Source organism: Calliopsis andreniformis, chromosome 7, assembly GCF_051401765.1.
Source record: "Calliopsis andreniformis isolate RMS-2024a chromosome 7, iyCalAndr_principal, whole genome shotgun sequence".
NCBI lineage: Eukaryota > Metazoa > Arthropoda > Insecta > Hymenoptera > Andrenidae > Calliopsis > Calliopsis andreniformis.
In genome coordinates, this window is record NC_135068.1 from 12,014,171 (window position 1) to 12,038,812 (window position 24,642).

Here is a 24,642-nt window from a genome sequence, read left to right on the forward strand (position 1 = left end):
ATAAACATGCCCATAAATTATCCCAGACCTCGACAAAGTGATAGGTCCTCCAAGTTCCTGCGAAATAGAATCCATTAATCTAGGGGAAATTTGTGTTCAGCGCTAGGAACTTTGTTTCTGAACGAATCACAGTCGACTGTAGTCTCTCCTCACGATTTTAATAAAATCACCGCTAATGGTAGTTTCATTGTTACAGTCGCGATATTCCTCATGAACACCACTGCCCTAGTTACTTCTTTCCACTCAGGTGGTACAGTATCCAGGGAATTTCTAGGCATTGTCCGACCCAGGACGGAATGAAAAGTCAGTGAGGCTGGTAAGGAGCTCTCAATGACTTCTGCGACAAGCTGCATGCTTAATTGGACAGCCTGAGTATCGATGTTCGATACGTAACTAGTGACAATTCCAGGGGCACGAATATCTCTAGAATTCACTCGAACAGTTATGGCTTTCTTGTATGCAGAGTCGTATATTAAAACGGGACACTTGAACGACTCTTAAGAATTGCTATCTCAAATACTCTCGAGACTACTTTGCTGAGCAAGAATTGGAGATTTTAATTAAACGCCAGAATGAAAGTAACCAAATTTTGATCACTAGGCTGTCCAGATAGGGAGCTCTCGATCAGCAGCGCTTTAAAATAAACGGGATCAACGAATTCGAGAAAAACGAGTGGCCGAGCCTCATCGAAACGCGACAGATGCTTAATATAATCACGATGAACCGATGACCGAAATCGAGGCGCGTGGGAACATGTGTCCCTCTCGTGTAAATGCTTATTACACATGTACACATTACCAGCCGCGTTTGCCGTGCAATCACGTCCGATGGCTAACAAGCGTTTACATGCACGCACGATACAATGCTCGGAACGATGCTTGGTAAACGAATGAGATACACTGGGAGCATTGTACTTTATGTACAGGGTGCATATACTTAGTGATACTTTAGAGGGTGGTAGGGGAGCTTATATGGGATACAGTGTCTGATATGATTCATTTTTTTATTTATTAATTTTAATCAAGTCTCCATATTCTTGAGTACCCAAGTAAATGGTGCTTCAGTCAGAAACTTATCCCACGCTATAAGCTCGTTGGACCCTCGTGAGCCTATATCGAGACAGCTTCCTTTTCTCAAAATTTCTCATTCGTTAAACTGTGTTCCCGAGGAAGCAATTTCTCGCTCGAATAATCTCAGTCCTATACTCCACGTTATAAACTCATTGCACCCTCGTGAGCCTATATCGAGACAGCTCCCTTTTCTCAAAATTTCTCATTCGTTAAACTGTGTTCCCAAGGAAGCAATTTCTCTCTCGAATAATCTCAGTCCTATACTCCACGTTATAAACTCATTGCACCCTCGTGAGCCTATATCGAGACACCACCTTCTCTGAAACTTTCTCTTTTAACAAACCTACAAACTTCTGAGCCCTTAAACAAGGTCTCCCAAATAGCCTCAAGCCACAAACTCATTATTCCTGCTCCACATTCTCGAATAATCGCGTTCGAGGGATTTCTCGAAGCTGGGCGAGTCGAGTATCGTTTGACACTATTTTCCCAAGAGCCCCCTGTCGAGTCTCTTATCTCTGGTGCTCGTGGGGGAGGGCCTCGCGGGATAATCGTCGAATTTTTCCAGCGGGGGTGAAAGTCGAGGGATGTCAAAGTGCCAAGCAGTTTGGAGGGTGAATCTGAGCGAGCCAGTGATAAATCCGTTCCGCGGCGTTTTTAATTTCGCGAATCGGATTAATCCCCTCAAAGGGGCGAATTCTGAGCCCCTCGCGGCGGCCTCGACGGAAATCGCGGGCACAAAGGGTGATTTAATCGCGTACGAAACTGAAACGTTTATTTCTTCCCATTCGTGGTCTTAGCTGATGTCGTCCCGAGGAGATTGCAAGAATTACAGCCTCGAATTATCGCTTACGTGACTCGGCTTGAGGCTGGCTTTTAAGGAGATCCTCACGTTGATTGCGACGCCACGTTATTTCGGGCAATGAAAATTCTTTATCTGACCTGGGGATGTTTTATGGGAGGGGAGACAGATTGCTGGGGAAATTGTGGTGAATTGTGTAATGGAAAACTAGGGAAGTGTACAATTTGTCTCAAGTCAGATAAAATAAGTTCCTAGACAGGTACATTGTAGTCGGTAGAATAAGTCTCTAGTCCCTAGACAGACACATTATCGTCAGTAGAATAAGTCTTAAGTCCCTAGAAAGACATATCATAGTTAGTAGAATAAGTCCCTAGTCAGACATATCAGAGTCAGTAGAATAATAGAATGGTTTTGCTATGTCTGACTTGAGACTCATTCTACTGACGTTGCTATGTCTGATTTGAGAGTTATTCTAGTGTCTTTTCTATGTCTGACTTGGGAGTTATTCTACTGACTGTGCAATGTCTGCCTTGGGACTCAAGAAAGATTCTTTTATCTTCAATTTTCTTCAGTCTTATCTCTGAGAAGTAAAGACGACTCAACAACGAATAAACAGAACCGCCAAACGTGTTATAATTATATTCTATCAGCTCGTTGCTTGTGGTGAGTCGCGAGATTATAACGAAAAACTCGTTTCATTGTACTCTGGCCTTCAACTAAAGTAAATATGAGCCACTAAAGCATGAAGGGACCCTACTAGAGATGTTCTCGAGCTTCCTAGGTTAGAGACTATATCGAGTGACGAGACTATATCGAGTAGAGCTTTCCTCTGGGGTTCACGGAATGTCAGAAGGTCGAGCAAGAATTCGGAGGTTGACGGTGGTCAATAACCGACCTTCGAAGCCTCCGAAGCGACTTACAAAACATTTAAAAATAACCCGCGCGCGCAGCTCTCGACCCGGAAACCTTGAGATCTTAACTCGCCTCGCTGCCTCGTCGGATTTTCGACCGAGGGAATCGTTCGAATCCATCAAATTCTTTCCTCGATCCCTCCAGGCCTCGACTATTCCCGAAAAATTGTCTCTGAGTATTTTCCCCGACTGTGAAACACTTTCTGTTAACTGTCGCCCTCGAGGGATCTATTTTCGGGCGTAGATTCCTTCGATACACCAAAAATAATACACTTGGAGGTTCGTCGCTATAAAAATCCCGACGAACGATTTTTTTTTGGAGGGTTCGAGATGAAAAAGAATTGAGGATTTTTTTATTTTTCGAGTGGGAGGACTTGCGCAAGAGGCTTGGAGGGAGGAAGAGCGCGGGAATAATGAAAGCTGAAGGCAGCGTTTGAAACAACAACGAGTTTTAATCTGAAGAGCGCTCGACTGCGTAACTTCGCCTTCCGATCGATTTTGAAGGATAGAGAGAAGAGCAGTAGTACTGGAAACAACTTAAGCACGGAAAAAGCTGGTCTGCTGTGAAACTCTTGAAGCAATCCCGCTGGAGGGATTCTATTTAAATGAGGCTTAAATTTGCAGTGTTCATTCATTAATTAAACACTGGGTGGAATATTTATTATCCTTTTGCTGGACTTCTGTGCACCTTTCAACGATGCAAATACACATTTATATAATATGTGATACATTAAAACGTCTTTTCATTAAAGCTCGCCACTCGGTACAGAGAATCCATGGGAAGCTAGATAAGAAATTTGTTATTTCTTTTCTTCGTTCTTACGCCTCTTCTGTTTGCAGTACGTAATTGAATTATTCAAAGAAAAAGTAGGTTCATATTTCGTGAAATTGTATCCGCGTATTTTATTACGTTTTATGCTCTTTTGAAGAGTTAATTTCGCGTGGAACTGGGAAGAGGAATCCTATGGCGCTCGAAACGCGGTTACCTGCGAGTGAAATATACGTGTCAGACCCATTCGGTCTGATCATATATGGCACTATGTCTGCTTCTACTTGCGCATTCGTAAGGTTCCACTTTGTTCCACTGTGCTGAGTAATTAATGTGCAACGTCAGTCTAAGGTGTGCTTCAATCACGCCAGCAAATAGTAATTTACTAGTAATTTACTAGTAATATTTGCAGGAGTGATTGAAGCACACCTAATAGACTGGCGTTGCACGTTAATTACTCAGCACTGTGATAATTTGCTAGTAATGAGTATATAAAACTGTGGTACATGAATTGTAAACTCAGTAGCCTTTTTGAGAATTTCTTTCAAAAAAATAATATTAGTAAATTCATGCACAAAAGCTGAGTTCAAAAAAGTCTAGTGATTTCTTAAGAAAAAAATTCTTTTACACAGTTGTTCAATCTTTTCTCATTTCCAGTACACAGTATAATTACTGGTATAGTTAATTGCTGCTCTTGAAATTCCCTAGAAGAATTGAAACGAATGTAAAAGCAGAAATGTCCCATTTCTTGTTGCATATTATGAGGCACAGAGAATTGGAGTCACCGTATCTAGTCAGACAAGACATTGTCACCATTCCCAGGGCGCGCAGACTCATCTAGTTGCGTAACTATTCTAATGATATTTTCGGTGACGGTGTGATTCGAAGAAATGCAGGAAAATCTGTATTAGACTGCTAAATATACCTTGCACGCGATACACGACGTGTCTTCCGGTGATTAGACGGGTATAGACGTCCCATGTCGCTCGCGTGCACGAATGAGGGAACGTGCCCGACTTGTCGAGCCACCTAGGTTGAAAGTTCGATTCATTTCCCTGGGACAGGTGTGCAAACTATTTCGAGGTCGCCTCGAGAGATGAACAGAGAAACGATGGGGGTCAGATTGCATTAGAGATCAAGTGGTATTAGGGGCCAGGTAGTACTAGGGTCCTAGTAGAGCACTAGGCTCAAGAATAGGACTAGGCTCGAGACCAGGAGTAGACTAAAGAAAATTACTAGAGTTCTAGTAGAGTACTAGACTCAAGACAGTACTAGGGTCTTAGTAGAGTACTAAGCTCTAGGTAGTACTAGGCTCCAGATAGTACTAGACTCTAGATAGTACCAGGCTCCAGACAATACTAGGCTCTCGACAATATTAGGCCCCAGATAATACTAAGGTACAAGCAGTACTAGTTTCCAGTCAATACTAAGCTTCAGGTTATCCAGATCACTTCCATCTAACGAAGCACAAGTCAAGCAGAATTGGATTCCCATCGGTTGGTAATTATCGCCCGATGGCCTTTAATTAATCTGTCTTTGAGACGCCTGCAGCGAAGGAAACGCTGCGTAATTAGCGAAAAATTGCTCCCAGGTCGGAGCTAATTTCTGGATACATTTTTCATCGCGACTTGAGTGTACACCGATCGACGTCCGTGATCGAGGCGAGGTAATACGGTCCACGGCGTGGACGATTTATAAATGTACTTTGCAGGGGAAATATTTGATTAGGGGAAGGTAGAAATGAATTTAGCGATGGGGTTAGAGTTTCAGAGTTTGCGAATCGAAGTTCTGAGCAAAGTTCCGAATACTTTGCGCACTCACCATTAATATCCAGTCGAAATGGAGGATTTTAAGATTCATGGGGAATTTAGAAATTAGAATGAAGAAAATTCCTAGGGAGTTTTCATTCCCCAAATTCATACAAAGTGTCTTCACGCTTTTTAAAATAAAAATATTTCTCCATTTTCGAGAGATTCTCAATCTCGTAGCCTCGTTTCCATTCAAGTAATTCATTTTCCGAATTAAAGTTTTCGTAACTGAATTAAAATGTCGCAACTAAAGCGTTATCAGAGCAGATCTGGCGCGAGGCAGTCACATCTAACCCATGTGCAAGCTGGAACAGACACTGTCTCGTGCCTTCTGCTCGTGAATTCAAAGAACTGTGGAACGAACGCGTGAATAGCCCAGCTCTCCTACGTCTCGTTTGCCAACTGGCCGAGCTGTTGTCTCTATTCTCTGGCACTTAGCGTGCTGCTCGCTCGCAGCCCGCATCAGTCAGTCAAAAGCCGATGCTCGTCTGGTTTTAGAACATCGGAAATCGACCGCGAAATTTAAGGATACCACGATCGACGATGCATGCTGGATGCTATTCCCACCCTGATTAGAGAGCACAACGGATTGTTCATTGCTGAGATGCACTCGAGACCGAGAACTTCGCTTCTGTGAGGAGATTTATGACGATCGTTCCGCAAAGCGAGTCTATCCGCGTGCTCGTGAAAAGAAGCTCGCGGGGCAAATTACAGGAAGACGTTGCGGGTTATTTCTGGGTACGATCAACTGGGAATCAGTTTTTGGTTTTCTGGGGAGAGTTTTAGAAAGGTACTCCAGTAGAAACTCCAGTAAAAAATTGTAGTAGGTAGCTACTAGGAACTCGGTAAAGACTGTAGTAGAAAACTACTAGGAACTCAGTAAGAAGTTACTAGGAACCCACTGAAAAGCTACTAGGGAGTACTAGTGGACACCTAGTGAACTACTAGGGACTACTAGTGGACACCTAGTGAACTACTAGGGACTACTAGTTGACGTTAGGATGCTACTAGGGTACTACTAGAAAGCTACTAGGAATCCAGGAAGCACCTACTAGCCAGAAATCCCCCAATCTCAGGATAATAAAACCTGAAAACTTGCCCCACCCCAGGTCCCCCTCAGACCAACCCCCACTCAACCTTAACATATCAACCTTAGCAAACCTTCTCATTCCTCAAGGGGACTTCGAGCAGTAAACATCGTGCGCCATAAAGGTCCCGAAGATCCGTTAAATCGGTCTTGGTAAAGCCATTAAAATTCCACCTATCGTCCCCCTGTTCCAATGGCCACCTGGACGACGCCTCATCGTCTCTCGAATTTTCTTTCCAGAAAATGTCGTCACTGCGAACGCAATCGACCGGCGGCGGTGTCCTCGGCTTGAGCAGCGTCGGTTCCGATCGCACTGGGGCGACGTCGACCGCTGGCGGCTCTCATTCCCACTCCCACAGGAAGCACCATCATCATCACCGAAGCAGAAGCGCGCCGAGGGCACCAGAGAAACCGCCGAAGAAGCGTCATCTTAATCCTGGCCACAGCCTCGCCTCCATTCCCAGCCAGATTAAGCTGTCAATGCTGAACAGCGGCCTCATCTCATTCGGTGAGTCCTGCTCTGTGCTTCTATCTGTTCTGTGTGCTCGCGAGGGTTTCAAGCTGACAGCGAGTCAGCGCATATAGTGTCTATCTTTATATGGGATGCATTTTAATATCTGTGAAAGTTTAGCTATACATGGCGCAATATTTTCAGGGGAAAATATTCTTTTAATGCCCTTTCTTCTTTCTGAAGATAAGAATTCCACAGGCTGGGTTACGTAACTGTGTCGCCTGGATCTTGTAAACTGTTTATTGGATGACAAAATATTTCAAACGAAAGTTGATTGGAGCATATTTCACGATACCAAACAGCTTTCATTTGAAGCATGTTTTCGTACAATAAACAGTCATTTTGCCTTATAACCACAGATATAGTTTTCGTATTTCGCTGATTTTTATCGCTTGCAAATACCTTGCAAATTTGTGTAATCCAGAAGATGATAAATCAGTTCGAAAGTAATTTCGCGGAATCCTTTTAAGTTGGCCATGGTGCTCTGGAAATCTCGAATTTACTGCGATCAGCAGAGGGATCGAGTCTCGCTTAAACGGTCGACTGCCTTTAATTCATTTCAATTTAACTTGATCGCTGGATATGGTTTTGTTTAATTCCCTATTCCCTCTGTCGAGCCAGCCCCACGCCTTGCCGCGCAACGAGACGGAGAGTTTACGAGGCGTTTATGACTGGAGACTTTGCACTCGTTCGAGATGATGAAAAAGCTCTGCTGGGGTTCACGAGACAGTTTCGTGGTGATAAAAGCCTCTGGGGATAATGTAGAAATATAATGTGGTTCGCAATAATGTTCGAACAATTACTGTTTTATGGGGGAAAATTTGCTCATGGTGGTTAGGGCTTCATATCTGATTCTGGGGAATTCGAGCTTCAAATTAGGGAATATTGCTGCCTCAGGAGAGGTGGGAAATATTCATGGTGGTATTTATTATCATTCGTGATTATCGACAATTTTAGGAATTATTCTGTGATATTGCATGTTTGGTACCAAGTCATTTTCTGTGGATTTTTGCTGTGAGTTATGTGTAAGGTGACCATATCATTTTAGTTCTTTCTAGATGTCGCTGTATCCCTCAATTATTTAAAAAAAGGATAAAGCTGAAGTTTGAAGAAATAAATAAAGGGCAGTTACTTGAAGAGAAGACTCCTCTGAAGAAAAGGGCAGATGGTCATCGTATTTATGAGTGACCACGTGGGCCATCGACGACCCACATCCTGACATAAAATTTTACATTCTACATTTCTCATGACCCAGACAGTGCTGTTCTTATTTTCCAAGCCATTTTCCTGGCATCTCGTTCCACTTTCGTCTCCCCTATGTACGTATCCACCAAACACAGGAAGTGAAATTGAATTTCTCAGAAGGTTCAAAAGTAACGTAACGAAATTTGCGTGTCCAGTTCGCCGTGTGAGAATCCCCTCCTCCCTTGGCGCAGCAGAGAAGGGTGGAGTTCTGAAGGGACTTTCTCCCTTCGTTAGAGTCTCAGCGACGGATAAAAGAGATCCGTAACTCGATTCGATCAAGCGCGGTACTTCTTCGAAGCTTCTCGAAGCGTTTCAGATGCTTTTAGTCTCCTCCCTCTGCAACCCCCTCGTTCATCACCTGTCATCCCTCGCGATATTTCTGCTTCTACCGTGTCAAGAGGCTAATAGGACTCCCGATAAAATCGAGGTAAATTCTCTTATAAATTTCCTGGGATCTTATTCCCTTTCGATTCATCGATTGCGTGGTTTTATATAGACTGGGAATCTCTATGCGTTCGCAGGGAATTTAAGTGTGCGAAAAATTGCAGACTGCTCTAGGGGGTGATTTTAGATACCGAAGTAAGAGGATAATCAAGAATAACAATTTCCTGTTTGAGGCTTCGTTTGTTAGTTACGAGCGTTTAAATATCTAGTGAAAATCACCAGAAGTTGAGAACCACTGTATGGTAGCCTCGAGCAGTGATCCTCAGCACGACACTGTAGCCCTGCTACAAGTGCCCTGCTAGCCCTGCGTCAGGGCTACACTGTTGTGTTTAGAATCACTGCTCGAAACCACCGCACAGTGGTTCTCAACTTCTGCTGATTTCCACTAGATCTTTAAACGCTCGTAACTAACAAACGAAACCTCAAATACGAAATCACTATTCTTGATTATCCTCTTATTTTGCTGTCTAGAATCACCCCTCGAAACTAAAAATCTTAAATACTGTTCAGAAACACTATGCACATACATATATAATACTCTTTCTACATATCAAGCAGTTCGTAGTCTTTCACACACATAAATTTTCTATTATATTCTTTCACACATTTCAGTTTTTCAACAGGAACTGAAACTACTGTACTAGGGAATTTTATTTCACACCAAACTATGACTCATTTCGTTCCACATACTTATCAGCGCGCATTGAGCCCTGTTACGTCACCGCTCGTCCGCTTCTCGAAATTGCATTCGCCAGTCTCGCTGTAGTTCGTTTCACCGCCCTGTTCGTCGCCTCGTCGAAGCTTTATAATATCATATTTCATTCGCGGGACGCGCATGTATCGCTCAGCATGCATTACGCAGTTGCCCAGCGCCCGTGCCAGACAGCTGTGGGACACAAACACGTTTACCGCCGTGTAACTTTCTAACGAAACGTCGGAATCATGCGTCGTTTCCGTATTCCGTTTGCCATGGGACGAGAGGCGACATTTGTCTGTTTTTCCTTTGTCGCGAGAGGCTTTCGGGACAAAGGGGACGAAAAGTGAGGCGAAATGAAGGCAGAATCTTTGGGCAAAATAATTTATCTTGGTGGAGGGGATTTGTAATTTAGGTTCGAAGTGGATTAATGACGATTGCTGATGAGCAGAGACTTCTCAGGGTGGGTCGTCTGCGTGAGGGATGTAGAATTATTTTTGTTGTCATCGATGGCCCATGGCGTAGCATTTAAAAATTTTCTGAATAATTTGAAATATTCATAATATTACAGATCTGATATTTATGTGTTATTTTTGAGAGATTTCTACTGTGAGTCATCGGATTTTTCCCTGGAACTTGAAAACACTTCACGAATCTCGCGTAACGAATTATCCCTCGCACAGAGGCAACGAGATTTGGTCCCGAAACGAGCAGAGAATCTTAAACTAAAACAATTTCGCCGACTCGAGACAAAACTGCAATTCAGAGACAAAGTTTCCAGCGCGAAATTACAGCGAGCGGCGCCATTATAAAAATCGTTATTTTAATGAGCAGGGGCGCGTGGGACATAAAAATGGCTGGCAGATAATTTCGTCCGCTCGCGGGACAGGGACGGAATAATCGAACGTTTCGTCGCTCGATGAAATATGGAAATTCTTTCAAATGGATCGCGATTCGGACCGAGGTTTATTTTGAATAGCAACGAACGATGGATGTGTCTGGTCGGTATCCGGGTTAATCCACTTGGGCTTGAATTTCTATTCTTGAGGCTCCCTCTCCCATCTTCTGGCCGCGTCTTTGTTTCTCGCCTCGTCTTTCATTGTTCAGTTACAGCGACGAGCGCCAGGACCACTGGAGCTCTGCCTCGAGGATTTCCTTGTGACAGGATGGTGATTATTTGCGATAGAAAATGCATAGAAAACACTGATGTGGATATTTCTGTGGGTGCAAGCAAAATGACTCGAGTCACATGTTTTTGTTTTGGAGATACCAGCGTTGAATGTTTTCAGCTTCACCGCTGCCTTATGGATTTGTATCCTCTAGAATCTCTATTTTTGGGTCAATCAATTCTTTTAATGTCCTTTTGTTCATTCTGAAAATATGACAGGTCATTTTGCTTTACAACCATAGATTTAAATATCTGGATGGTTTCAGGTTATTGGAGATGCATAAAGCACGGTTGATGTAGAATTTTGTAATATAGTTTTGGCTGCAAAGCAGTAGAATGGGTCTCGACTGAGGCAGAGTAGAAAAAGTGTGTAGTCAGACATAGGAGAGGCAGTAGAGTTGATTTCAGAATAGAGTAGTCAGACACAGTCACGCCACAGTAGAATAAGCCTAAGTATTTTATATAAAAATACTTACCATAGTTAATACTCACAAAAATGAGAATACCATTTTGGTAAATATAATCACTTGGACAATATATTTTCCATTTTTAACAATAGAATTAATGAGTTTTTAATAAATAACAAAGGACAGATTGAGATCTCTCTGAGGTTGCTCAGACTTGTGTTCTTGACAACACATTCAACCTGCCTCTCCTATGTATACTGAATAATTACCGAGTAAGCCACAAGTCAGACACAGCGACGTCAGTAGAATAAGCCACTAATCAGACACAGAGACGTCAGTCGAATAAACCATAAGTCAGGCACAGTGATGCCAGTAGCATAAGCCACAAGTCAGACAAAGTTAAATCAGTGGAATAGGTTTTCAGGTCAGATACAGTTACCCCACTAAAATAAACCATAAGTCAGACATGTAGATAATCCAGTGGAATAAGCCATAAATCAGATACAGAAGATTCAGACAAATGGTGCATAAATCAGACATAGAAAATCCAGCAAAGTAAAACCAGAAGTCATACACACAAAATCCTGTATAATAAACCCTAATCTAGGCACAAAAAATCCACTAGAATAAATCATAAATCCGACTCAGGAATACAAGTAGAATAAGCCTCTAACCAGACACAAGAACCCAGTAGAGTAGCTCGAAAGTCAGACACAGAAAAATCAGTAGAACAAATCCTCTCAACTCAGACATACTATTCCATTCCCAATAATGCCAATAACATAAAACCATCCAAATACTTGTACACACTGCTGCACACATCCTTTCACAGCGGTATCCCCCAGCCCTCGTCATTCACTCTTTCATCACGCGCGAGAGAGCTCCGCCAGCGTTTCGCGCATGCATTCTCCTTTTTCCGCGCCTCGTTCGGGCCACTCCTTGATTTTCGTGTCGCTGGCAAGGAAACACCGCCGCAACCAGGGAACCGAAATGCAGCCAGAGCGCTCCAGCCAGCTTGAATTTTTGCGTGTTCCATCCGATAATGGGACGCTTCCAGGGATCGTGTACACTGGGATATGGTAATTACGTCGATTCCAAATTATTTCCACTGGACGCTGTCAGCTCCAGCTGCTCCACCAGGATTTTCAGTGTTATTTTCTGTTACGTATAATTCGAGGAATATTCGCGATGCTCATTCCACCTCACGCGCAGCGTTAATCCCTGCTAATTCGCGGTTAATACGTGATCAGAGGGTGCAGAGTATGCCACGGTATTCTTTCATGAGGTGATATGGCTTCTCGAGGTCTGGGAGGATTAGCTTAGATTATATTTAGATTAGATCATTTTTTAGATTATATCAGGATTAGATTGTATCATTTGCAAATGCCCTTAGCACTGGAATCATTTCTGGGTCTCTAGTTATCGTAGGATTCAGTATTTTATTGGTTTATTTTCGACTAAAAACTTTACAGTCAATTTTTGACACACTTTCGTATTTATTTATGTGTATCAATTTTGTGGATCTGATACAGGAAAGTCCCCCTTAAAGTGTCTCGTCACGAGACACGAAGTCACTTCCTAATTGTTTTTGCCCAGCGATTTCTTTGATCCTGACAAAGTTGAATCGCCAAGGGGGTAAACGAAATCTTAATCCCCTGGTTTCGAGCCATCTGTAATTTATCAAACGCGACAGGCACGGATGGATCGAGCCTGTGTTGTGTACTCTGTAGGCAACCTTGCTGGGGAACGCTGTTTATTTTCATGTCAGTGACACGAGTGGCTGGTGCCACAAAAGGGGTACGAACACACGTGACATGTTCTGCATTTCTTGTTCCGCTGTGCTATTCTCAGCGCAGCCAGAATAGTACTATGGTATGCATGAAACCAGTGCATACCTGGATCTTGAAATTCAAGCAGATTCCGAAGGCGCGGGCTGAAGCTCGAAAGATTGAAACGAGTTTCGAATAGCTGGAAATTAATGTCTCGAATTACAAGTTTCAATGGCTCCACTTGACCTCGTTATTTCTGGCTGAACGTGTTACAGAAGCTTGTGAATAAATAAATACATCGGCCCGCGTACAGGGAGTTCAAACGACAGCGTCGAAATATTCATTGCTGTTCGATGAGGGAAATTAATGCCAGTGTAGGGAAAATTTAATTGAGTCGATGGACATGAAATGGCCAGGATAGTGGGTTAAAAATTATAAAGCCCTCGAACTGGGAAGCACACTTTTATTTAGCTTCCATTTCTTCATCGCTGTTAACGAAAATAAAAATCCCTAGTGCAGTGGTCTCTAGAGATCAAATAAAAATCCCTAATCTATTCTTCTATAGATAGCTCTCGAAGTGTGAAACACTTTTATTCAGCTTCAATTTCTTCATCACTGTTAACGAAAACAAAAATCCCTAGTACACTGTTCTCTAGAGATTAAATAAACTAAAAATCCCTACTCTAGTCTGTACACATATTCTTCGAATTATTCCACACACTTTCGTTCATCTCCCATTTCTTCATCACTGTCTACAAAATCATAAGTCCCCAGCCCAGTGATCCCCAACGCCAAAATAAACCAAAACTCCCTAATCTGCCCCAAATCCCAGGACTCAGTCTCAGATCTCAGAATTCCGTCCCAGAATAAAATGTTTGACCCAGTGGCCGAGTCCTCGTTATCCTTCCCCCGCGTTTTCGTGTCAGTGGCACGAGCACGCGACAGGCGGCAGCGTTCCACGCGGCGAAACCGCCTCGGGACGAAAGAAATGCATGTCGAGGTGCATTCTCGGCGGCTTCTGCGATCGTGAATTATTTTTAACGCGCCGTGTGCGCGGCACGGCGAGGCTGCCCTGGCCAGCTCCTAGAACCGAGTCGGCCACCAGCGCCTGGCGTCTTCGCCGTCCTCTTCTTCTTCTTCGCTGATCTTGACACGAATCCGCGTGACCCCGAGCGTTGTCCCCTCGCTGGCCGGTTCACCAGCTCCTGTCGCGGCGATCGAAATAAAGCAGCCGCTTCCCTGCTCCGCCTGACTCATCTCGCGACGAGACACGGCCATTAACGTCCGTTTCCCTTCGCCTGATTGATTTAACGCCACAGAGGGACGAAACTCTCCGCGGGGCTTCCGCTATTTCTCGCCCGCGCTGAGAAATCGACGCTGGGAGGTGTACAGTTTTTCAGGGCGATACTTCTGTCGGGCTCTCAATTAGCCAGAGGCGAGATTTGCGGGAGAGTTTCACGCGAGTCGAGGGGCTGAGTGTTTTCCATGGGGGATTCGAGAGGGCGAGGTTGGAGGTTGTGATATTGGGGGAAATGTGGATGACCTGGGACTTGTTCCACTGGGGCGCTGTGTCTGACTTGGGACTTGTTCTATTGGCACGTGCATTGGTCAGGTCAGACGCGGAGCAATCAGAGTAGAATGAGTTCAAAGATAGGCATAGTTGAATCAGTAGAATTGGTTTCAGGTCAGACACAGAGGCGTCAGAAGAATAATCTTGAAAGCAAACATCTCAAAGAGATTAGAAGAAGCCTCTAGGCAGGATAGTAGGACAGTAGAATAAGCCTCTTGTCAGACACATCTGGGTCAGTAGAGTAAGGCCTCAGTCAGACACAGAGAAGTCAGTGGAAGAAGCTACAAGTCAGACACAGTGACGCCAGGAGAATAATCTTCAAGTCAGACATTTCAAAGTCATTAGAATAATTCTCTAGTCCTACCCAGAGAAACCAGTAGAATAAGTCTGTAGTCAGACATAAGAAAGTCAGTAGAATAAGTCTCTACTCAGACCTAGAAAAACAAATAAAATAAACCCCTAGTCAGACGTAAAAAAGTCAGTGCAATAATCTTTTTCTTCCTACGTCTGACTTCACACTCATTCCACTGACTTCATAGCACACCTTCCAGCCTCAACGTAAATTCTCATCGAGATTTCGCCTCAGTAATCGATTCCCAAAATTGCACAGCCCGTTCCTTATCTCCTGTCACGTAAACAGCAGGCTGAAGGCCCGTGGGGGTAACTGCGAATGGCAGGGCTGGTGAAAAAGCCTCGGCGAATGACAAACAATATTTTTTCCCAGACTAGTGAACGAGATTGAATGACATTCAGCTCCCGCGCGTTTGTTCTTCCTTTTATTTCGCGCCGTTTCACTCGCCGCCCTACCGTCCCTTCGATTCACCCCTTCCACAGCCCTCCTCGTCGATGTTTTTCCACCCACCCTTCTCGTCGATCTCTGCCCTCTTCTCCTCCTCCCCATGGACCTGTGCACTCTCTGTTTTCTTGCTCGCCGACAAAAATTACGATCCCGACCCGTTTTTTCCTATCGTCGCTCGGGCTGTACAGGTGGCAGAGCGCTGAGGATCGCTGGCGTTCGAACCAAACCGCTTTGCACGCCGTCAGCTATCGTGTTCAGGCGGAATTGAATGCTTCGTTCGCGGGATTTTATTGGCAAGAGGAATCGAGGGTGCGATAAAGGGGTGAGAGGAGTGAATGGAGTGGAATGTTAATGGTGGGATGGAGTGTGAGGGAGGGGGGCGAGGCTGGATAGGGTTAGGACGTGGATAAGTGACTATAAGAGGCTTTGTGAGTAGAGGAGAGTCAGTGGGTGAAGTTTTGGACCTAGAGAAGCTACTAGGAATTAGTGGGGTTATCAGAAGGGACCTAGGGGCAAGGGAAGAGTCACTAGAAGTGGCTTAGGATGTGTAGAACTGAGTGGGAAGTGTGTAGAGATTTATTGAAGACACTAGAAGAGACCTTGGGACTAAAAAAAAGTCACTAGCAGAAGTTTAGAGCTTATATAAGCAACTAGGAACGATCTAGGAATTAGTGAAGCTACTAAAACAGTCTTAGAAACTTAAAAAATACTCACTGGGAGTAACTTGATACCTAGGACCCAGAGAATCCCACTATGAAAAATCTAGGGTCTAATAAAATCACTAGAATAGATAAAAAAACTAAACAAAACCTACTAGTGCTCTATCTACACATTAAAAAAAAAACTAGGGGGACTCTAAAAATTACTAAAAAGTACTGGTATCCATGGAAAAGACACTAGAGGTAGTCTAGTAAGAAAAAAAAATTCCTATTTCTCAACTTCGCCTCTAGTTTACTTCCTCGGCCCTTCCTAGGGACTGAAAGAAGAGCAACACGAGCATCGCGAATTTTCCCCCAAATATGCAATTCACATTCACTGTGGCGCGAGTTGTAGCGTTGCCACAGTCGTTGAGAGCGCCTTAACAGGCGATGGTTTATTTATAAACCTGCAGCAGGATTCGCAGAAACATTTTCTCCGTTTGTAGAGCTGAAGCAGTGCAGAAGGCGGAAGCACTTGTACACAGATGAATGCCGAGGATATTTCTGAGAAATTGTTTTCCTAATCCTACGAGTCTGTCGTAAATAGCTCGCGAACTGACGAAGCATAGACTCCTGCATGTTTTTAAGAACATTCCAATTCTTGACGATTTATTTTTCGTATCCTTCTGCACTCCCCATCGAGATCATTTCTCGATAGACAAGGCAAATGACAATTTCATAGGGACAATGGACCCTTTGCTTTGACGTGGCCGCTGCAGGAACTCGTTAAACTCGCAGGCCCAGCAATTCTGTCGCTCCCCTTTCTCTTCGCGATCTTATCGAGCATCCCCCCTTCCGCTCTGAATTTTTCGTTCATGATACTTTAATTCTCCTCTCTTAAAAGGGATTCCAATGGGACGACTCTCAGGGAAAGAGAAGATTCAGCGTGGCGCAATGGCGCGTGTTCCACCAGCGAATATTTAATTAAAGTTTCCTGCCATGCGAACCTACTACTTGCATTCCTAAACACGCTTAGAGTGAAAGCAGAGAACCGTGTTTCTGAATAATAGGGTTATTTTCCTGGCGGAAATAAACACTGAAATTCATTTCAAAAATGCTGGATTTATGCAAGCAATTTTAATATAGCTTTGATGAAATTAGGGGTTCATTTTTCGTCCGCTAATTTCCTCGAGTTGCAGTGTTATATTTCAGGGAAATTAAGGGAGGAATGTTTCGCTAAAATTTGGGGGAAATTCAATTATGGAATTAGTGATTAGGATAATTTCTTTTTTGGTCATTTTTAAATAATATAAATTTACGATTGCAAGGTATCAGATTATGAGCTTAGACACGTGGAGGACATTGATGACTCGTCTGGCCGAACTTGCTATAGAGTGATGATTGATTGTAATTGTAGAAGCCATATATCACCGTAGTTATATCATAAATATGAATAGTATCGTTGCTTCGTCCGAGCTCTCGAATTAATTTATTCTATTAAAAAAGCTCGCTGTGTTTTCTGTCGAGAGCGCCAAATTAATGAATCAACTAACGATCCGCAACACGTGCATTGAAAGCTTGCTGGAGAAACAATTCCACCCTGGGTTCATTAAATAATTTTTTCAGACTCTCTATGATTCAATAAATAATCCCTTAAGAATAGATAAAAATTGTATTTTTTAAGAATATGAAAAAAATTGTATTTTTTACGAAAAGGGAACATTTTTTTCTATATTTTCTGGCATAACCCAGCAATTTGACTTTTAAATAATGCAGCCAGAAAAACTTCAATCCCTGTGCATTTCAGAATTTCAAATCGCTCATTGAATTTTATATAATTCAAACAGTTCGAACCTCTGCTTCCTCGATCTTTTATTTGCTGAAGTTCGACAACTGGGGCTGAATAATTCTGCAATAAATAATAGCCACGTCCGAAGGTGGGCTGAGATTTACTCTTAGAATTACCGAGTCTTCAAGCATTCCATTTTCCAAGGTTTTGGCAGATTTATTAATTTTAAGCTGCAGGATTTACAGGAGAGATTGCAAAATATTTAAAAAATCAGAAATTCTTCTTTGCACTCGTGTCCAGTACCTAAGTCATCATTGTCTTAACAATCACACGATTTAGCCAGAAGCACAGCAATTTGTGGGCCACTCTTAAACGCGAACAAGAAGAATGCAATCATTTTAATGGCCACGATCCTTCATCCCCGCGACAGGCGCAAACACGAGGGGGTGGGAGGGCATCGAAGTCTCCCACGTTTTATGAAAAGTTGAAGCAGTGCTTCGAAACAAAGGAGCGCGAAAGAGTTCTCGATTTTATTTCTCCTAGCGATATACGATGATCGAAAAGTCTTTCTGTGTAGGAGGATAGTAGTGGGAGGGGGAAATGGAGTCGTTCGAAATTTACTAGTCGCCTCAGCTTCTCCTGTTTCGATCCTAAGAACCAGAGAGGACCGAAGAGGCTATATCTTGTCGAGCAGGAGGTGTAAATCCTCAGACGGTGATTTACAGAGCTCTTTGTTTTATTGTTAATAACATGGGAATAATTGGGGGAGCTGAGGTTGTCATAAAAAAGGGGAATAGGTGGGTTCTAAAAATATTCGGTGCAGCAGGATAAATAGCAGGGCTATTAAATCTTTACCGCGATAATTAACGAACTGCTTGGACAGATCATAATTCTTCATTAGGTATCTCTGTTCCCCCTCCAGCTGTGTAATAAGTGACTCTGTCCTCGAGAAAAAACTGGGGAATTTTTTTATCTTTAGAAACGAAACTACAGGGATACTACTGATTTTTCTTTATCTGACTAGGAACTCATTCTACTGAATTTGGTGTGTGTGACTAAGGGCTTATTCTATTGCTAGGGATACCAGCCAGTTTAGTAAAATGAGTCCCTAAATCGACACACAGAAATCAGTAGAATAAGATACTAGTCAGACACACAGAAATCAGTAGAATAAGACACGAGCTGGGTACTGAGAAATGAGTACAATTAGTGACTAGACAGACATAGAGGACTCAATAGATGAAGTTACTAGACATACATAGAGAAATCAGTAGAAAGAGTCACTAGTCAGACATACAGAAATTAGTAGATTCAGTTACTTTCCAGGTCCAAAGAAATCAGTAGAATAAGCCAGTAGACAGACACATATAAATCACTAAAAACAACCACAAAACAATCCTAAAAAAATCAGTAGAACAAGTCAATAATCAGACACACAGACATTAGTAGATTCACTCACTGGTCAGACACAGAAAGATTAATAGAATCAGACATATAACAGTCACTAGAAAACCCCACGATCTAGACACACAGAAATCAGTAGACCAATCCTGAAATCAGACAAATAAAGAAGCAGAACGCCATAACTCATTCCAAATTCTTCAAGCTCCACAATCGTCCCTCACACGCCCCAAAAACCAAAAAAGAGAAATGAAAAACCGCTGATAAAGCGTCGCAGAAAGATCGTCTTGGCTCCCAGAAGCCTCCTATTGCGTCTCAATCGCCTCCACTCCGCGTCGGTCTGTTTAGAACAGTTTAAAATAGCGCGAACTCGCGGGTCGCGTAACATCGTCTCCCTCGTCCACTTCGCCCGCCTCCTCCAATCGCTGAAGATCGTCGAGGCGCCGCGCGGGAAACTCCCGAAGTCGTCGCGGCGTCCCCTGTCGCGGTGATCGCTTCGTTCTCGCCGCGCTCGAGTCCGCGGATTAGAATACGAGAACTTTCTAATTGAAACGCCGATCGGCGCCGCCCTCCCCGCCGCTCGAGGCTTTAATTCGATCGCGCAATCAGAAGCTGCATTATTTCCAGGCGCAACGAGCGTCGAATTAATCCGCAGCCACTTGCGTGCCCCGCCACGCGCGAACGAGATTTCGCTAATTAACGACGACTACGTAAATACGTACGTGTCTCGTTGCGCGTGTGCCTGGCCTATAAAGCCAGGCTGGATAGTCTTCTCTGGAAAAGTCGAATTTCGAAGAGCCACTCTGGAAACAATTATTATGCAGGGTGAGGCAGGTAGCTGTGTTGACTGGATTTTTTTTGTCAATTGTTTAGGGCATAAAGGAAACTTTGAAAGCGAAGTTCTTTTGTATGGAAAGGAGGAACAAAGCGATTTTTGTTTGTCAATCATTTAGTGGAAATTCAGGTGATACATTTAGGAGCCTCACCTTGTATAATATTAATTAGCAAGAGTTATGCTGAAAAATTGGACATTACAAAACTTGTCGAGTTTCGAGTATTGCAATATTACTCGGGTCGAAAAATCTCCAAAGTATTGAAAAACTTGTCGCTCAAGTGCGCTCCCAAAGGGACTAAATGATTATTTTATTTCAAGAAAGCTTGCTCGTTTATTTTCACTCGTGACAAATGTGTGCCTCGAAATCGCCCTGTTTGTCAGCGTGAAAGCTCTGGCGCTTCGCGAGCTCTTCAACAGCGTCGTTCTGTCTCTCGAGCGGCGTTCGATAGGAGCCGATATCGATTTTGCAGCAGGCTCGAGTCGGGGAGAAGCGTTTCCCGCTGAAGAAGCCGCCGCGCTGGCTCGATTTTCCGACTTTCCTCGGCTTTCACGGGGACAGCCGAAAATTGGACACTCGAGGCCAATGAGGACATCAAGGATCCCCGCGAGATTCTCTTGTTTCCTCGCCCTTCGCCCCATCGCCCCTCGACTTCTGCCACTCGTGAAGTTGCTGGATCCGTCGGTTTTCGAGAGTTCTTCGAAACCTGTCCCTGAGTCGTCGTTTTTTCGAAAACGTCGGAGAGTTTATTCTTGGGAACTCAGATATGTTGGAAGATTATGTGCTCTGGGGTTGGATGGAATTGGGGAACATTTGTCTCGGGGAAATGACATAATGTTTAGGGGCTTGAGAATCTTTTGTTATTTGAGTATTAGAAGGGTTGTGTTTGATTTCGGGGATTCATTATGGATTTTGGATCTCTTGTGCACTTTGGATTGATTTGGAGTTTTGGATACTCCTGGACTTGGGAGATATGTAGAATTTTGGGTATAGATGGATTTGGAATCTGTTTAGACTTTGGATCCTCCTAGACTTGGGATTTACTTAGATTTTGGATCTTGTTAAACTTTGGATCCCCCTGGACTTTGGATCCACTTCTACTTTGGATCTCCCTCCAAAGTCTGGATACCCCTAGACTTTGAATCCCCTTAGACCTTGGGTCTCTAGAGACTTTGGATCCCCCTAGACTGGATCCTCTAAATTTTGGATCCTCTAAATTTTGGATCGTCTAAACTTTGGATCTCCCTAAAATTTCTAATCTCCATAGACTTTGGATCCACCTACCCTTTGGATCCCCCTAGACTTTAGATCCTCTAAATTTTGGATCTTCTAAACTTTGGATCTCCCTAGACTATGGACCCTCTAAATTTTGGATCTTCTGAACTTTGGATCTCCCTAGACTATGGACCCTCTAAATTTTGGATTTTCTAAACTTTGGATCTCCATAGATTGTGGACCCTCTAAATTTTTTATCTTCTAAACTTTGGATCTCCCTAGATTGTGGACCCTCTAAATTTTGGATCTTCTAAACTTTGGATCTCCATAAAATTTATAATCTCCATAGACTTTGGATCTTCTAGACTTTGGATCCCCCTAGACTTTAGATCCTCTAAATTTTGGATCTTCTTAACTTTGGATCTTCTAAACTTTGGATCTCCCTAGATTGTGGACCCTCTAAATTTTGGATCTCCTAAACTTTGGATCTCCCTAGACTGTGGATCCTCTAGATTTAGGATCTTCTAAACTTGGATCTCCACTTACATTTAACGACCTCCTGAGCGACAAAGGTCGACGAATCTCCCTGGGGATGTCTTTAAAGGTGAAGGCGCGAAGCTTCAAAGAATAAAGGGCTGGCAGTTGCTCGGCTCGCCTTCACGACGTAATTTTCACGTTCCAAGCAATTATCTACGAAGCTTGAACGCGTCAAGTGCAGCGTCAAACACGCCTCTCGAACTCCCATGGAAGTCGCGTAATATCCCTCGACGAAAGAGCATCCAGGTGAACTCGTCCCACCTGGCAATGTCTGCCCCTGCGCCCTTCGAGCCTCGTATCAGATTCCATCGGCAACTGGGATTGATAATCTATCCTGAAGTCGCTTATCCCATTAATCACCTCATTGTTAAATCGCCTCGTAATATCAGAACTTGCCTCTCCCATTATCGGTGCCATCGAAATCGTTACTGCGTGATCGATCATCCACTGGACTCCAGAGATTCCCTGTTAGGATTCCTGGAATTCTTCCTCGTGACCCTAATGGCGGACTCTGAAACTCGATACACTGAGTTTTAAATGTTTTCGTCGGGGAGAATTTAGGTTCATTCAGAGATCAAATTTAATGAGATTGAATATTCCTGTTTTTGCAGTAGACAGAAAATTTGAAGTGCTTCCAGGGGTGAAAAAAATGAAAGTTTGTAAGTGAATTAAAAATTCTTGATGATATCAGTTACTTCTATTGGAGAGAATTTTTAGAATAACTTAGTTGGGAGGAGTTATGGGGAATTCTCTCGTGTCTGACTATGCACTATCCTATTCTCCTTGTTCACTGTAGCCTGCCGTACCAGTCATAGCTTCTACTTAATTCTATATTCATAGAGTGATCCTCCTCTGGGGGAGAGTGATCAAATCAGGAAAATTTTCACAAAATTGTAGATTTTTTCAAAAAAATTCTCACATTTCATATTGAACTAGAGCAACAGAATTTCTGTCACAGTAGAAGCACTCATAGTTCCAACACAGATTTCCAATAACTGCAGATCGAAAAACAGATGCAGCTTTATAAAACTTCCCCAGATTAAAAATCGCAGTGTTTGAAAGCTACAAATTGAAGTTTTAATATTTCAACAAAGTCTGACATTTCGCAAATTCGACCCCTGCGATCCCGTTTATGAATACCACGGATCACCATTGAGGCCTGTTTACTCCCCGCCATTCTGATGTTAAAGGGGTATCGCGCAGATAATAGAGTTTTAAACAGAATTCCTCTCTGAACGAGCGGGCAAAGGAAATGATCCCCTGCACATGCATCACAGCATTGCATTGTTCGCCAGCAATAAGCTGGATGCACATGGCGTTGCGTACACGCCGCTAATACGGTAACTGGCTACTTATATGCATAGAGTTCAACAGAGATTCTGCCCTGTAAAATAACGAATTCCCAGTAAATCCTCGCAGCGAAGTTGGATTAACAAGGGGGGGCAGCTGCGCTGCTTTTTAATGAAAATTTGGCGAGCGTGCCTACTAATTGGGGAGGATTTATTATTTCTCTAATTAGAAATTTAAATAGAAAATAGAAATAGGCAATGTTGGAGGACAGGGTGGATAGTCGAGGACCCAGGTACTGATCAGTGAAGAATAAACAGCAGTTTTAATTAAATCCACAAATTTTATGTTGTTCATGTAGATCTGTGTGTCATCTTCAATTTCTTTTTTAAAGTACGAAAATAATAATAATTAAATTATAATTCAGTTCTCAAAATAAAATATGTGGAGGGAGCAATAGCTGGTTACTTAAATTATGTATCACTATAAGCTATTAAATTTCAGGTGACAATAATTTACTGATTTTTCTGGAACAAATTTTTATCAAAATAAATTTCATATATGTAGTTCAATACAAAAGTGATCAGTAGTTGGGTTTCTTGTCAGGAACTGAGTCCTTGATGGTATACAGGTTGTTTCTGAATAGCGTGATATAACTTTAAGAAGCGATTTTAAACACCAAAATGAAATAAAAACCAAGAATAATTATTTCACTAATTTCTGGTGATTTTTACTAAATTTTTAGACACTTGTAAACGAAGACGATCATTCTTGATTCTTGTCCATCACCCCTTAAAGTCGTGTTGCTCAGAGACACCCTGTATATGAATTTATCAGAAAACCCTGACGAATGTGTGCGATCGATAAGGAAAGCGCACGAAAAGTTTCGCAACTTGCTGAATTACGAGATCATAATTCTGCCCGAACGTAATTACCATAAATTCTAGCAGGGAAAATAATACCGAAAAGCGTTCCACGTCGTACAGTTACACGTGTCCCAATTTCCCCACACACTTCGGTCCCCAATGCAAACACAGCCTTTAATTATGCCTCCAATTCCCGCTCTGCGTTTCACATTCCACCGACCGTAAGTTCCTGAAAATTGCTAGTTTCGTGGGCATATTGTAGGCGGCGCGAGTCACGCCTGAATTGTGGACACTTTTATCGCTGTCACAGTCGATGAGCCCCTGAAATGGGCTCGAAATTCACCATCGAGGTGGGATGTGGCTGAAGGAAAATAGTAGAAGAGGTAAAGCAAGGTTTTCTGAAGAGTTTGAAAGATTTCTCAGAATTCCCAGAAATTTTTTTGTCTCAGAGACAAAATTATTAGAAACACTAAAAGGTGACGAAAAAGGAGATAACAAGGGGTATAATGTAAGCATCCTCGATATCAGTATATCTAATTTCAGCGAATGGAACGGTGTCAAGGCTCGACAGACCACGAGTCGTAAATCGTGGCAGAATTTTTCTTGGTCGGTAAATAGAGCTGGTTCGCGAAAAAAGTGTATCTCGATACTCTGGCGAAAATAAATCCAGCGGACATTGGGACCAGGGCCAATCCGTCCTCAGAATACTCAGGATTTATCGTGGTGTCATTCCTTTAAGCCCTGTTCAGATCAGTCAACTTACTCGAATTCAAGACACACACACACACACACACACACATCTATATATATATGTATATTCCAGTAGCTTGATATCAAGCTTGTATTCACACAAATCAAATCACATGGGTTCAAGTAATTTGCCTTCAAGCCACTTAAATTCAAGTATCTCTAGTCTAAAATTCCTAGGAAATATAGAAACTTGCATGGATATCTGAAGTCAAGTAAAATAACTCATTCACATTGGCCAGGTTGGTTTCAGTCACCTGCGTTCAATCCACTCGAAT

General features: G+C 42.9%; 1 protein-coding gene across 1 annotated transcript in view; it reads left to right on the forward strand.

Annotated features, from left to right (window-relative positions):
• Positions 1 to 24,642, forward strand: part of Ptp36e (protein tyrosine phosphatase 36E) — a 54,969-nt gene that overhangs the window by 2,625 nt on the left and 27,702 nt on the right. Inside the window, exon 2 of the mRNA XM_076382716.1 lies at positions 6,685 to 6,952. Coding sequence (XP_076238831.1) covers positions 6,688 to 6,952 — 265 coding nt within the window. The 5' untranslated portion in view covers positions 6,685 to 6,687. The remainder of the gene's footprint in view (positions 1 to 6,684; positions 6,953 to 24,642) is intronic.